The following is a 15,883-nucleotide window of genomic DNA, read 5'->3' as shown; positions in this document are numbered from 1 at the left end:
GAGAAAGGGAAGGAATGTTGGATAGGAAAAGTCTTAGACTGCAGTGCAATTCTAAGAAATTTTTAGCAAGGTTGATAGGGAGTTCTTTTTTTTTTTTTCTTTTTTTTTTTGCTGAGGAAGTTGAGCTAACATCTGTTGCCAATCTTCCTCGTTTTTTGTATGTGAGCCATCACCACAGCATGGCCACTAACAGACTAGTGGTGTGGGTCTGTGCCTAGGAACTGAATCTGGGCTGCCAAAGTGGAACATGCTGAACTTAACCACTAGGCCACTGGGGCTGGCCCTGATAGGGAGTTCTTGAGCCAATGTTGCCATTTAAAGGAGTTGTATATTTCATAGGAATGGGTCTGCCTCAGTATGCATGTTACACTCAGTCGTTGCCTGGGAACAGTGTTGGAAGTGGGGCCTTGGTATGAATGGTGGATTCAGTCAATGATGGTCTTCATAGTCAGAGATTTGAGAAATGCATGTTGATGACTGACAAAGACCATCCTTTGTTCTAAACAGATATGTCTCTACACAGACTTGGGAAGTAACTGCTCCATAGTTCCTGTAGGCCTCTCTTCCTGTGGGGAAATTTAGAAGAGGGTGGTTAGTGGGACTGACTACAAGGAAGGTGTTAAGCTTTACTAGGGAAGATTGGACAGCCTCTGCAATCTCTGAGAGTCCAAAGGGATGTTTCAGGGGCCAACACTCTTAGAAAAATCCATCCAAATATCCTCATCCCGTATTTCAGGACTCGAGGTCTTACAAAGCAGGTCTCTGATTTTAGCATAGCAGACCTGCCTTTACTGAGTATTTAAACATCTCTGGGGCTCCGTAGAGCTAACTATTAGATCTTATGTTTGCTGCTCAGCTGTGTCTACTCTTCCACTGCCTTTTTGTAATCTCCCCAAACTGACTCTCACATTTAGTTTTAACTGCTTGTTAATAGCTCTCAGTTTCTCATTATCCCTCTGTAGAGTGTCATTACAAAGTAGCAGTAACCAGCCAACTCTGCTGTCTTTGTAGTCATTGTTTCTTCCATATTTTTCAATTACATGAGTCATTGCCCTGCAAGGATGTTTTCTCTTTAACAAGATGTTTTCTCAGGTCTCTTTTCATGAAATTTTTAGTAATTGAACATCACATGCCAGGAACTGTCCAGGCCCCATGTGTCACTCAGGGCCATGTCTTCTTTGCCTGTTGTGTGAAGATTGAGCTAGACCCAGAGCCCCATCTTCCCATTTATTTTCTTAGACTACTCCTGACACCACTTGTGTTAGTTTCAGTCCTCTGAGAAGCAGAGCCAAGACAGGCTTATGTCTTACTGAAGAAACATCTGAGAAAAAACTGAGGAGAGTTGTCAGATTGCAATACAGGTCTGATCTGTATGAAAGATAGAGAGAAGGAAAGAAGGTTAGATAGGAAAAGCCTTAGATTGTGGTTCAGTTCGGTAAAGTTTCAGGAAGGCTGTTGGGGAGCCAAAGTCACCTGCCAACCCAAAGCTGTCCATCAGAGGAGTTCCACATGTTGCAGGAATGGGCCCACCTTAGTATCCCTGCCTCACAGTCATCAGCCGAGAGCAGTCTTGACACAAACATGATAGTAGATTCAGAACTGCTGCTGGGACCATCTGTCAGTTATACGCTCTAAAATTGGAGATCTGACAAGCTCATTTTCAGGACTGAGGGGTTTCCTGGAACATTCGACTTTTAGTGCTAAGACCAGGAGAGAACTGGGCAAACTGGGATTATTGGTCATCCTACCTGTGACAGTATCATTACCACTGTCATCATCATCATTGAATAAAGTCCTAAGTTCTTAGCACTAAAAGCTACCGTTTCGTAACATATAAACTAGATGTGTTACACAAATCAACACCTTTCAAATCTGATTTCTGACTCTTCTCTATTATTTCCTCTTTTTCCAATGAACCGCATGTTCCCTCATGCTATGTTCTCAGAGCTTCTTCCAAGAACAGTCTCCCAAATGGATGTAATCTTTCCCTTTTGTGGATTCCAGTTACAATTTCTGCATATTTTCTTTAGTATACTCTCTAATTTATGGTTATTCATGTACAATTTCTTTATTTCTTTTCTGAATTCCATTTTCCTAGAGAGCAAGATTCAAGTCCAATTTATATTTATACCTCCATGATGATTGAAAATATTTCTTCAATGTAGCACGTACTCAATTAGAGCTTGTTTTCAATTTTTCTGCCCCATTGAATTGGCACTGAACTTTTCCATCATGTATTATTGTTTATTGTCCTGTGAGTTTTCTTCTGTATTATAATTTTCTTAAGGTTAAGCAAATGTATTTCTAGAATTCTGCATACCAAGGACATGTCTGTGTGTCAAGGTGAAATTTATTAGATGAAGCCAGATTACCTAATTAAAAATGATTATAGGGGATTCTTTTAAGCAAATATTTCCATATTTTGATTTCTTTTATATTTAAGTATAATTTGCCTATAGTAAAATGCTGATGTTAAGTGTGCCTTTCATTCAGTTTTGATGAATAAATCAAAAGATATAAAATGCTTCTATCACTTTGGCAAATTCTCTCTTGCTCCTACCCAGTTAATGCCTAGGCTCAGAAACAGTCACTGTTCTGATTTTTATCACCATAGGTTAGTTTTGCGTATTCTAGAATTTTTTATAAATGGAATCACACAATATGTTTTCTTTTGTGTCTGATTCTTCCACTTCACACAATATTGTTGAGATCTCTCATATCGTTGCATGTGTTAGTAGTGTGTCCCTTTTTATTGTTGAGTAATATCCCGTTGTGGGAATGTATCATAGACTTTATCCATTTTTCCATTTATGAATGTCTGTGTATATTTCTAGTTTGTGGCTTTTATGAGTAAGGCTTTGGACTTTCTTGTACACAGCTTTTGTGGACTAGTTTTTATTGTGGACTTGCTTTATGATTTAATCATCAAATTTTGTACACTGGGGTAAAATCACAGCAACAAAATAAGATACATATTATAGGATTTATAGGATAACATTCTCCTTCATACGGGTCTTAAATAAAGTCTTCTTCCCGGCATGCATTTGCTAAATTTGAAGTCCAAAGGAAGATGGCAGGTCCACTCAGTCACTCACTAGATTTCCTAAAGCACTGGAGTTTCCTTTCTAGACTCCTATCCAATTATTTACTAGTCTGTCACTGTTTTTCTTTTAATATCTAAGAGGCTTGGAGCTCAAGGTAATATAGCAGAAGAAAAGGATACACATAGACACACACATACATAACATACCTACAGAGAGGGAATTGTTATCCCTCTACTTTGATAATTGAAAACATTTCAAGTTAGCTACTTCGACTAACTTGAAAGGACAAGTCTTTCTCCTTGATCTGCCCTTCTTAAGATGTTCTATCACAAACTTTCTAAAACTATTTCATTTGTATTCTCATTGAATCAAAATTTCTTAAGGAGTTTTGTATTTCTTTATCTCTCTGGGATGTATTACATTGTATTATATTTTGTAAAATGTTTGAGCCTACCTTATGATTATTACTTTTTTTTGTTAAATTACATCTCTCTTCATTTACCTGATAATGCAAGATGATATGGGGGTCTTTTTAATTTTTTCCATCTCATCCTAGTTAATTTTCTAATATAATATTTAACCTCTCATTAGCACGAGCATAGTCTAATTGAGGTGAAAAATCACCCCTTACCTGAGTTTCTTCAAGACTCTATACTTTTAGTAATCCCGTTTCTGATTCTGAGCTAGACTAAGAATATGACTATTTCTAATATGTACCCTCCAAAGCCTAGCTCACGTAAGTACTTTCTTTGCTTTCAGGTTTTTTTCTTTGTTTGTTTTACTATTTCTCCACTACTAACCTGAAAACTTTGTGGTTAACAGAGCATAGTTCTGTTAAAATTTTACTGAGAGGCCGGCCTGGTGGCACAGCGGTTGAGTGTGCACATTCCTCTTCAGCTGCCTGGGGTTCGCCAGTTTGGATCCCGGGTGAGGACATGGCACTGCTTGGCGAACCATGCTGTGGTAGGCATCCCACATATAAAGTAGAGGAAGATGGGCACAGATGTGAGTTTAGGGCCAGTTTTCCACAGCAAAAAGAGGAGGCTTCGCGGCAGATATTAGCTCAGGGCTAATCTTCCTCAAAAAAAAAAAAAAATTATTGAAATTGTTGGAGTTTCTTAGTTTCCTTCATGGATAAGATACTGAGAGTGTCATCCAAGAAAATTATGTTAGAGATTAGAGCTTTTAGATATATTTTGTTATCATGAAAGCTTCTGAATCTGATTATGAATTATAATTGAAACAGGACTCCTTTTCAATCTGGTGGGGCACTTTTTAAACTTTTACAGTGGAAACTTTCAAACATGTATAAAAATGTAGAGATAAGAATATAATGAATCCCTCATGTGCACCTCACCCATTTCAATCCATGACCAATTTGTTTAGTCTAATTCAGGCAAATCCAAGACATCATATAATTTTATTATTGAGTTGTTACTAAACAATATGAGACAAATATTATATCCTTTTGTGTATAGCTTGTCAAACGTTGTAATTTTAAATATTTAGAATTTCAAAAAATGCTTTGATTCTTGAGCTCAAGCTTCATAAAATCACAGTTTTCTCATTTAACTTACAGTTGATATATAATGAAATTTATTATAAAATGATGCTTACTATAATTACATCCTGCCCCCTGATTTTACTATTTTGCCATAGGAAGGAGCACATAATTTCATAAATAGGACAATCAATGAGTATTTGTTCTTTAACTCATTCAATAATCGGCTAAAATGTTACTGCCTTATTAAATTATTTCTTATCTTCTCAGCAAATTATTTTTTATCTTACCCTTCTTTGCTGTAGATAATACTCTGTTTTTTTAAACTATTTTATCATTTATTTGATTCTATTATTATTATTATTAATTGAATATCAACATTTATTCAGTTGGTATGTATGGAAAACTGGAGATAGACATTGTGAATCCAAGATGAATGAAAATCATTTTCAATCTACTGGAAAGGAAGATGCATAAAAAGTGAGCTGTGTATTACTCTGTGCTAAGTACAACTTTAGAGGTAAGCACAGGTTATTGTGAGAGCAACAAGGAGGATACTGAACTAGACTGGGATAGTCAAGAAGGCTTCTTGGAGGAGGAATGCATTAGTCTTAATGTCTGAATAAGAGTTTCCTGCTTAAAAAGATGCAGAAGAAATGACATGAGAAAAGGCACTGAGGCAAGTAATGACATGATAGGTCTGTGTACAAGGGAGTAAAGGTGACCACAAGCAAGATGGTGCTGCTAGAGTCAAGTCTGAGGCAGGAAGATGTGCTGGACAAAACCAAAGAAGTAGTTATGGGCTGAAACTTTTCCAGGAGAGGAGAAAAGTGTACACCCTTTATAACTGATTAAGATAGTCAAATACAGGGAGGAAAAATATTATAACTGTTTATATTTATTTTTTCTTGTTCAGTTTAAAAATGTATATTTTCATGCATGTTTCATGTATGTGTACGTATATAATGGATTCAAACATATATATTAAGGATGAGTACTCAAATTATTTTACTCATCAAAAAAGTTTGTAGGCCACTATTCTCGATCATAGATGGCCTTGTATGACTTACTAAGGAGTCTGAACTTCATCCTAGGGTCATGAGAAACCTACAAACATGAACACTGGTAAACAAGAAGATCTGATTTGCATTTTAGCTGTTACCCTAATAGTTGTGAGAATGGGTTTGAGGAGAATAAAATTATAGGAAGGGAGATCATTTAGGAGGCTGTTGCAATCATGTAGAAGAGAGATGGTAAAGACCTGAATGAAACTGTAGTGGTATATGCAGATTAAGAAAAAAAGAAGTAGTAGTTAAAACATGCAGAACTTGGCGACTGACTGGATGTAGTGCTAAAATAAATAGATGCACATGGAATCAAGGATAACTCTCAGGTCTTTAGTTTGGGTGATGGGGAGTTTATTCCTCACATCAACTGAGAGAGAGCACAGGTAAAGGAAGAGATTTAGGGCAGTTCTGATGGGTTTATCATCTAACATATTGAATTTGAACTTTTTGATGGCAAGAATGCACACCTTCCTGCTTGACCATTCATTCATTGAGCTTTTGTGTCTCTACAGTCCAAAGTATTGCACCAGCTTCTGAGGAGCTAACTAGGAGGAGAATATGGAGTCTTCCTTTAATGTACTTCTAATGTAGGCTGAGAAACAACTTCATCTTATCATAAAATGTTAGGTAATGTATGTGGCTACCAAATACTTATAAGAGGGTGACTAATTATCTGGGAAGATTAAAGCTGGCTTCCTGGTTATTTTTGTGTCCTCTATAATACACACAGCTCTCAATAAAAAATATTGATTTACATTTTTTCTATTTTAAGCAGTAATTTATTCACAAAAAAGAATTGCATTTTTTTCTGAAAACCCAAGCAGAGCATGAGTTTTATTATCATGTGAGCTATGAGTCAACAGTAGTAAAGTCAAACTAGAAAATAATCATATCATAAGAATCTTATATATCTATCTGTCACCTATGAATCAGGTGATATGCATAGACATTTAAGATGGCCATTGAGGAGAGAGATTTTATTGATTCTTTAACAGTATTAATAATAACTTTTTCTTACCCTGAAAATTTTTAAATCTTTTTGGCTGGGCCTTAAGTACAATAAACGCTGACAATTTCAAGTAATTTGTAGAGCAAATTTTCATGTAACTTTTAATAGTAAACTTAACTTTGCCTTTCTGAAAATGAGATGCCACTGTGCATCCAAATCAATGTTAACTTTTAATATGAAAAATTCTTAGACAGTGACTTTGGAAATATCCAGCAATGTTTGATTGTTTATTTTCAAGAGATTTTCTATCTCTTTTGTTATTTCCTTGGATGAGATTAATTAAAATTAGATTTCTCTCCTTTTGCAAAGGAAATATTTAAATATTTTAAGATTTAATGTTTTAAATTTAAACATTTAATGTTTTAAATGTATAAAGATGATAGTATGTTAAACTAAAACCACGTTAAAACTTTGAAAGTATGTAAAGTTACCAAATTTATTAGTCAGTATACTTTTCATTTTGTTAATTCATATGCTTTGTGTTTTTTAATTTAAATAGTTCATACTTTATTATATTTATTATGTACTAGGCATTAAGTGCTTTAACAGATTGATTTGTTTAATCGTCACAGCAACTCTATTATGTCCAATTTACATATTGGGAGACCGAACAGAAAGATAAAGTAATTTGTCCATGTCATAGAAACACGAAGTAGAGGAGTTGAGATTTTCAACTCAGGAAATCAGAACATAGTATCCAAGTGTTTAGTTACTATGCTACGTGCCTCTTTTCAGTAAACTTAAGTAAGGTATTTTTTTCACCAAGGGTGATGATGAAAAAAAAGAAATCCAAACATATTTGCTGGGAAAGCCTCTGTTTTTAAGGTGTATACTCCATCTTTGTCTGATTTACTAATTCGAGGCATAGCATAGAAACCAACCATTTGAGGAACAAGATTTCTGCCTTTTCTCTCTTCAAAAATAAAAGTGAAATGGAATGGCAAAGTTTTTTGAAATGGGTTGATGGTTTCTTGAAGAAATGTTTGAGTAGGTGTCCCCTGAAGACAAATCTATTCAACATGCTGTCTCGATTTAACGACTTAGTTCTAGGAGTCTGAACAGAATAAATTAAAACGATTTCTCCTTGGAGCTGCTGTCTGTCCTTTTCTAATCTGAAGAAGATGAGAGTGTGACAGCACATTTTAGTTCTCATATGCTCCCCGAAAGTCAACATTAGGCACACAAGGACTGTGAGAACTAAATGCAAATGAAAAACAGCACAGTGCAATTGCTTTGAAGAGAAAAAACAGTGAATGCTTAAGAAAATGTGAAAGATTCTTTTCTTTAATCTGAGAGGAAACAGTTCAAAACCTGAAAGTGGAATTACTTTTATAATAAGTACACTTAATGCAAATTCCATTCAGGACACAAAAGCAAGACAGGCATATATTTCTTATTTGATAGAGGAGTAATTTAAAAGAGAATGTACATTATTTAAAGTTTCATAACATTGTACCTTAAGGGGATTAAGATATCTAAAACCTTTAAAGTCTGCAGATTTTATTTTGTTTACTCACAAGGATGGAGTTCTTAGTAATTTGTTGCTGTAAGAAAATTGCCCATTTGTGTTTATATTGATTTGCCTTTCTCAGGATGAAAGAAGCAAATATAATTCATTAGCACTTTATTATTGAATCCCTTTTAATATGGAATATTGAGAACTTATTAGCCTGCAAAGTGTTTGAAGAAATGCTTTTAAAGTTGGAAAAGAATAGAAAGTACAACTTAATTCACATCTGTACCCAGACGTCTGATGGATTCAGAACTGGTTGTCATCATTCTTCTTGAATGGTCCTGTTGTCCCTCCCTCTTATTATGAAGATGGTCACATTTATGAAATTGATTCCTTATCTCAACTAGATTTCTGTGAACTATATTGTGCATCTCTCCTAATCCAAATGCTACCCAGTCTTCAAGGATCAGTGAAAGCCTCACTTCTTCTGTGAGGTCTTTCCTGATGACCTTGACTGACATTGCTTCCTTCTCAGTTTCTATAATTCTCATAGTCTGCTCCAGAGATTTCAGCTGGTGCATCATGGCACTGAATGTGCCCCAAATGGGGCATGATTGGAATGTAACAGCTGTACCAGTGGTACTAAACCTTTCTTTCTTACTATACAACCTACTGGCTAAAAAAAAAAGAGATTTTGCTTAAATTACTTGTTTGTTTAGTTCATCAATAAATTATTTACTTATAAAGAATATGTCATTGCTATATTAAATATTATGATTTAATGCATTATAAAATATATACCTAAATAGGGATTTTTCTTTTTGAGGAAGATTAGCCCTGAGCTAACATCTGCCACCAATCCACCTCTTTTTTGCTGAGGAAGACTGGCCCTGAGCTAACATCCATGCCCATCTTCCTCTACTTTACATGTGAGATGCCTGCCACAGCATAGCTTGCCAAGCAGTGTGTAGGTCCGCACCCAGGATCCGAACTGGTGAACCCCAGGCCACCTAAGCGGAATGTGTGAACTTAACCGCTGAGCCACTGGGCTGACCCCCTAAATAGAACTTTTAAAAGAACAAGGAACAAAAAAGTGAAAAACACAACTTTAACATTTTCTTGCATTGTCTTGGATTTTCTTGGTTTTCCTAGCCATTGACAACAGTATGTACACTGCCTTTGATGTCGCTTGTCTATAACATATAATTTTATATGTTAAAAAACATATATATATATCTCATCTTGTTCTAAAAATTATTTTATGTAGCTTCCAAAAACGCAGGAGTTGCAATGAAATGAACAATTAAAGTGTGAAGAAATGAGTGCTAAGAGAAAAATTAGGCAAGAAAAAAATAACATGAAACTAGATAGAATGCATGTTGTAAAATTCTGTCTTTTTGCTAGAAGTGGGCAGCAAATTTAATTTTTGTATTTCCAATAACCAGTGCAAAGAGAGGAATATGATCAGTTTCAAGGCTCACAATGTCTACATAATTTGAAAGAAAAAATCAAATGAAAAATACATACCCGTGGCATAGGACACATAAATAGTTCAATAAAAGCCGGCTTATTGGGAGTGGCAAAGGATCAAAGCAGAGTAATCTCTCTATGAACTGCCTTGAGATTTAGCTTGATTCAGGCATAGGTTGAAGAGCAGTGATTTCTAACAGATCTGGGGCCAGTGGCATATCAGAATCCACTGAGCAAATTTTAAAAAACTACATTTTTTTTCAAGTTAAAAGCCTCCCCCAACTGGAGTCAAAAAGAAAACCCAACTCTGACTTTCTGGAGACTATGTCAGGATCTTCTCTCCTTGGAAATCCCTTTGGTTGTGAGCCACCACTAGCAATGAGGTTGTAATGTGGCTGAGGGCTGGGTGTGGGGAGGAGAGAGTAGCGTTTTATAGTAGAGATCTCCTAGACAAGATCTTGTACCCTGTTATATAATAAGAGTTTTTTTTCTTATCTGTACCTTTGATGGATTAACGAGTAATTCTCAGCCTGCAGACTACCCCAGACTAAACAATTTAAAATCTCTGAGGTGTAGCTGTATCTTCAATATATTTTTGGAAATTTCCCCAGGCAATTCTTATGGGCAGCCATTTGAGAACTACTGGATTTGAGCTATGTAGAGGCAGATCTGTTGCTGAGGTTGGGGGCAGTGGTTAGAGAGGGTTTCTTTTTAGAGAGTGGGTAATCAGAAAGGGGAGGGAATGATAAATTGAGAGGAGAGGAGAGGAGACAAGCTGAGGATAAGGTGTGAGACTGGGGCACAAAATAAAGCTGCCACTGAAAAACCACCTGTGGTGGGTGTGGCTAGAGCACTTTTTGGAATAAGGATTTCTAATTTTCAGTTTGAAGTGTTTAGGCTATTATAAGAAATCTCCTTATCTCATGCTTTCATAAATTCTGTGGCACTGTTTGTATTTCATGTTTATATGAATAGTTGTGCTTGTGAATGTGGGTGGGAGAATAAGAAGTGGATTAACGAAAAGGACTGAGTCTGGTATCTGGGTTGAAACAACGCAGAACAGAAACAAAATATTGCGTTGAGACACATGATGATTGGGAAAAGTAGGAGTGATATGAGAAAGTCTCTTTCCAAAAATTAGAGAAGGTGATTTTTGAAAAAGCAAAAGATAAGTTTGGATTAGAGGTAACTATTAATATCTGTTAAAGTTTTAGGATGGAAGTCAGTTTGGAAACCATTATCTTGGCTAAACTAGGGGAATTAATGAAGTCCATGGCCTTAAGGCAGCCTTTGTAAATGTAGAAACAATTGTATTTCTGGCCTGGCTGGTAGGGTCACTGCTGACAAATGATGATAACAACCATGGAGAATGCTTATATTTCTGACCTTAAAGGAGAAAGATAACTGCAACTAGTTCATCTGAAAGTCGTAGTAAATTGAGGCCAGGAGAGAGAAAATAACTGTGAAAGTCTCATGGTAAATGGTAGAGCAATGGTAGGATCCAGCCCCAGACTCCTTGCACTCTGGTCTGCTATCTTCCTAGTGTGCTGGTGATTATTTCACTAGGAGAGAGAAGCATAGTAATCTTATACGTTATATTTTATCTGGTTTCTTTTTCACATGTGTATGGTGTTTTCTGAAATAGCATGTAAATCTAGGCCAGGAAACGACTTTGAATTTTCTAGGACCCAGCAGCCCAAGATAACACGGACTCTAGTGTGTTCACAACAAGTGATCAATAAATGTTTGTTAATTAATCTCAGGAAAATAGACACCTAAGGGTGAAAGGACTTTAAGAGACTTGTATTTCTTATTTCCTATTTTCAGACAGAACCATGCATAATCGAGCTTCTGTAGATGGCTAGCTCTTCAGCTCAACTCAAAAAGTTTAACTTTTCTCAGTGTCAAAAAGCCACTCCCTTGCTTCACGGATAACTATCATTATGATAATATGTGGCTTTCTTTTGATTCTGACTGTAGTTACAATGCACAGTAGCTGACCCTATCTCTCTATATGGTAATCCCTGAAAATAGTTACCGTTTGTCCTATTTGTCTAATTATGTCTGTGGGGAACTAATTATAATTGTTATAATCTTAAATTACAAATTCTATTTTCCAATCTTTAATTATATTATACATTACCAGTTATCATATGTCTTAAGATAGTGTAATTCAACTCCAGAATTGAACTCCATGATTACAGGGACTGTCTGTCATGTTCCCTACCACACTCCTATGCTTATAATAATGCTTAGCACATACTAAGAATTGTATAAGTATCCATTGATGGGGTTAATTAAAGTTAAAAAATATCATATTTTGGAATAAGTATCAGAAGAGTTATGATAGTCTTTTCTTCCCTTTTTATCTTTATACGTATTTCCATTTTTTATCTTTACAGTTTGTTGTAAAATTCTATCATCTTTCAGCCTGATTATATCCCTAATTAAAATATTCTTGACTTAATTTATGTTTATTTTGCAGATATTTCCAGATATTAGAAAACATATTCTTATATCTTAGTGAAATTATTCCATTTAAAGTGTGTAGGTGTGCAATATATATACAAAAAAATTGATAAGGAAAGGGATTTGGATATGAATGAGTGGTTTAATTCTCCATCCTCTTGATCCTCCTTAATGCATCAAGACATGATTAATTTGCTCGCTAATATCCCAAATATACCTAATAGAAAGAACACAAGCAACTCTCAGTTCCTCAGTGCTGTGATCTAGTGGACTTGACCATTGAGAGAGAGCCTCAGCATTACAAATTAATCTATTATTCACAAAGTGAATATTTATGAAGTATCTACTGCACCTGGTAAAAACTGGGTCAGTTGCAGTCCTCTACCTATGAAGTATCTCAGTCTGTTTTTAAGAAGAAATGCACAAATGCAATTTCAGCTCAGGGTAATACTAAAGGCGTGTGCAAGATCTAATGGTATATGTGACAAAGAACCCTTCCTGATTATATGGAACTTTAAATTTTTGCATTGCTGCCAAAGCTATTAGAGAGTGACACAAAAGTAAGACCACACAGAAATTTAGGGTCCTTTCTTCTAGGACTTGTGAAGATTGTTGTGAACGTTGCGTTTGAACTCTTGCAAAAATCCCTGTCTGTGCTACTTATATGCCACTCATGCTACACTATTGTGAATTGTTAGTCAGTTTTTCATGTTCATACCTCCTGTTCCTTGATGAGCTTATAAAGTTTCTCATGGTGAGAGCTGTTTCTTCCTTGTATCCCCTCCCAACCAGTCTTTGTTCAGCACAGCACATTCATTCACTGACACACCAAACATTTACTCTGAGCTTACTTTGTGCCAGGCGCTATTCTAGTGTCAGGGATAAAGCAGTGAAAAAAATAAAAAGTCCCAGCCCTCCAAGAGATTATATTCCTGTGAGAAAAGGCAGACACTAATGAAAAAAAACAATAAATATATAACGTGTTTGACAGTAATAAGTGCTATGGGGAAAAATAGGGTTGGTAAAGAGGATAGAGCCTGGTAAGGAAATAATTTTTATAGAGTAGTCAGGGAAATTTTCAGTAAGAAGTGGGATATTTGAGCTAAGACACAGCTGTGCAGATTTCTGGGAAAAGAACCTTCCAGACAGAAAGGAAAAGTAACACAAAGAACCTTAGACTGAATGATATTTGGTTTATTTTAGGAAGAAGAAGATCTGTGTTACTAGAAATTGATGAATGAGGGGAAGAGTGGAAGGTTATCAGGTGAGAGAGGGTTGAAGGATGTGAGTAGATATGAAGGTCATAGGAAGGAACTTTAATTTTACTTTGGATGAGATGGGAAATGATGAGAGAGTTTGAGTGGAGGGCAGAGAAAGGAACTTCTTTATTTTTTTAAAAGGGTAACCGTGGTCCCTAAGTGGAGAAAAGACTCATGAGGAAAGGGGAGTACTGAGGCAAAAGTGGGAGCTGGCCATTAAGTTAGGAGGTTATTGCAATACTTCAGGCAAGAGTTGCTAGTGATGTGGATTACATGATAAGTAGTAGAGAGTGTGAGAGGTGGTTGACTGATGGATATGATTTGAAAGAAGAATTAGAAAAGCCAAAAATACTTGGTAATAGATTGACTATGAGACCATTTGGTGATGGATTAGATGCAAAGTGTGAGAAAAAGTGATCAAGGACAATATGAGCTTTTTAGCCCTAGCAACTAAAGATGGAAGTGTCATCATTCATACCACCAAGGCCTGGGAAGTTATGTGGAAGACCGCAAGAGAAATGTGTTTCAGGTAGAAATCTAGAATTTGTCTTTTGTGTATCAAGATTGCCTTTTCTACATAGAAGTGGAGATAAAGTAGGCAGTTGGATCTATGGGTCTAACGTTTGCGGAAGAGAATTAGAGTCTGCATATGATGCTTAATATTTACGCAAAAATCATGTTCATTTTGTTGATTGATTCACTCTTTGAATAATGAAAATATGTTAACTGATACTTTTACAAAATTGGAAAAGTCAAACAAGCCCGTGTTTTCCAGATATATATTTGAAAATATTATCTCTGCTCTGCTTCAAACAGTTGTGTATTTGACAACCATTATCGAGAACAGGGATTATTTGGAATCTTTTCCCAAATAGGTAAAATAGTGCAGACTACATTTCATTTGAAATGGAATCCCAAAACTTACTGATAAATGGATTTATTATACTAATTGCTTTTTCTTTGTTTTCATCATCTGTCACTGTGCCAGAGGGAAATTATATTGGTCTTAAAGGATTTGTTCTTCAAATGGCCATATAGGTCACAACACAAAAGCTTACTCTCTTAGTGGTAAATTTATTATTTAATGATTTGTCCCCAGTGTCTTTCTGGTGGCTATATTTAAAATCATTGGTCTATAATTGCTACCCTTTATGCATATGCATGCACATACAATATATTTCATTTATAGTCTTTAGACACATTTTTCATTCAAATATTCAACAAGCACTGTTATTTAAAGACTCTATGATAGCATAGAGCCATTTTTCAAGTATTCTTAAACCCATTTGTACAATGAGAGTTTGAAAAATAATGTAAGGGGTTTGTAGTTGACATTTGGGAAACTAGCACATCAAAAGGAATAACTGGATAATAAGGCACTTTTAAGGCTTTATACATTTTGAATGACCTTATGCTTAAAACCCCCTTGATATAATTGAAATGCCCTTATGTTTTTTCTCCGTTCTCTGCTTTGAGACTCTGTTGAGTTGATTGTCTCTAGTAGCATTCTTTTATCTTTAGAAGGGTGAGACACACGTATAGGTGTGAAAAGAAAAATAACACAGTTTGATATTAAGATTGCAAATTCATGGGTGATAAGTATTTATTAAGTTAAAATGAGTAGGAAAAAATGAAGAAAAAATAATAAAGAATATGATGTTATTTCCATATATGTTTCAAAAATATTTTTAAAAAACTGGTTCAATTCTTTCATGTTGTTTTAATATCTCTCTAACTATTTATATTAGTAAATTATCCTGAAGAATACTTATACTCTAGTACACACAGGATGAAAACCCAAAAAATACTGATGCAATGTGATCCTAATACATATATTGATACCTTTTATAGTGTGTGGTGTATTTTTTTTCTCTGTCTTATCTGTAGAAAATGACACCATCTACTGGACAGACATGGGCCTCAATAAAATTAGCCGAGCTAAAAGAGATCAGACTTGGAAAGAAGATATCATTACCAATGGCTTGGGAAGAGTGGAAGGGATAGCTATTGACTGGATTGCTGGTATAATCCATGGCTTTTTCTGTTTTCATTTCATGCCTATTTTGTTAGGGGCAAAATCTGCTTCATAAAAATTCTATTTCTGACTCATAACGATTTTTTTCTACTTGTAGCCACAAGGGTAAATAGTCTCTTTTGCTTTTGGCTTCACTCTTTCTAATGCTCAAAAGCCTTCGGGAAAGTATTTTTAGGTAGAAGTAGATTATGTAGTGCTAATTTTGCCCAAATCTCTTGAGAACTCCACGAGGCAGGTAAACAAGTGTTAGAAGTTCTCTTTTGCCTGAAGCCAGTAGAAAGTTAAAATAGATCCCTTCTTCAGGTGAGAGAAGTTTCAACTTATTTTTAAGATATAAATATCTCTATATGCTTTAAACTACAGATGTATGAGATTAGAAAGTATTTGTATATTAGTTTATTTACAGCTTTCTGCTTAGGAAATGTAGACATTAAAAAAGAATATAGAGTGTAAGTAAATGATTTCTTGATAGCTATGTGATTAATTAGTTATGTGATAGCTATGTGATTAATTAGTTATTAGCCAAAACTAATAATTTTTTTCCTCACAACTATATTATAAACACATCTGTATTTC

General features: G+C 35.3%; 1 protein-coding gene across 1 annotated transcript in view; it reads left to right on the top strand.

The window, feature by feature from the left end:
• LOC124233810 (low-density lipoprotein receptor-related protein 1B-like) overlaps positions 1 to 15,883 on the top strand; it is a 792,861-nt gene that overhangs the window by 319,183 nt on the left and 457,795 nt on the right. Inside the window, exon 30 of the mRNA XM_046651030.1 lies at positions 15,160 to 15,294. Within this exon, the coding sequence (XP_046506986.1) occupies positions 15,160 to 15,294 (135 nt within the window). The remainder of the gene's footprint in view (positions 1 to 15,159; positions 15,295 to 15,883) is intronic.

Source organism: Equus quagga, unplaced genomic scaffold (assembly GCF_021613505.1).
Source record: "Equus quagga isolate Etosha38 unplaced genomic scaffold, UCLA_HA_Equagga_1.0 251_RagTag, whole genome shotgun sequence".
NCBI classification, from domain to species: domain Eukaryota; kingdom Metazoa; phylum Chordata; class Mammalia; order Perissodactyla; family Equidae; genus Equus; species Equus quagga.
Note: the sequence above shows the minus strand (reverse complement) of the source record. Positions and strands in the feature narration are given on the sequence as shown.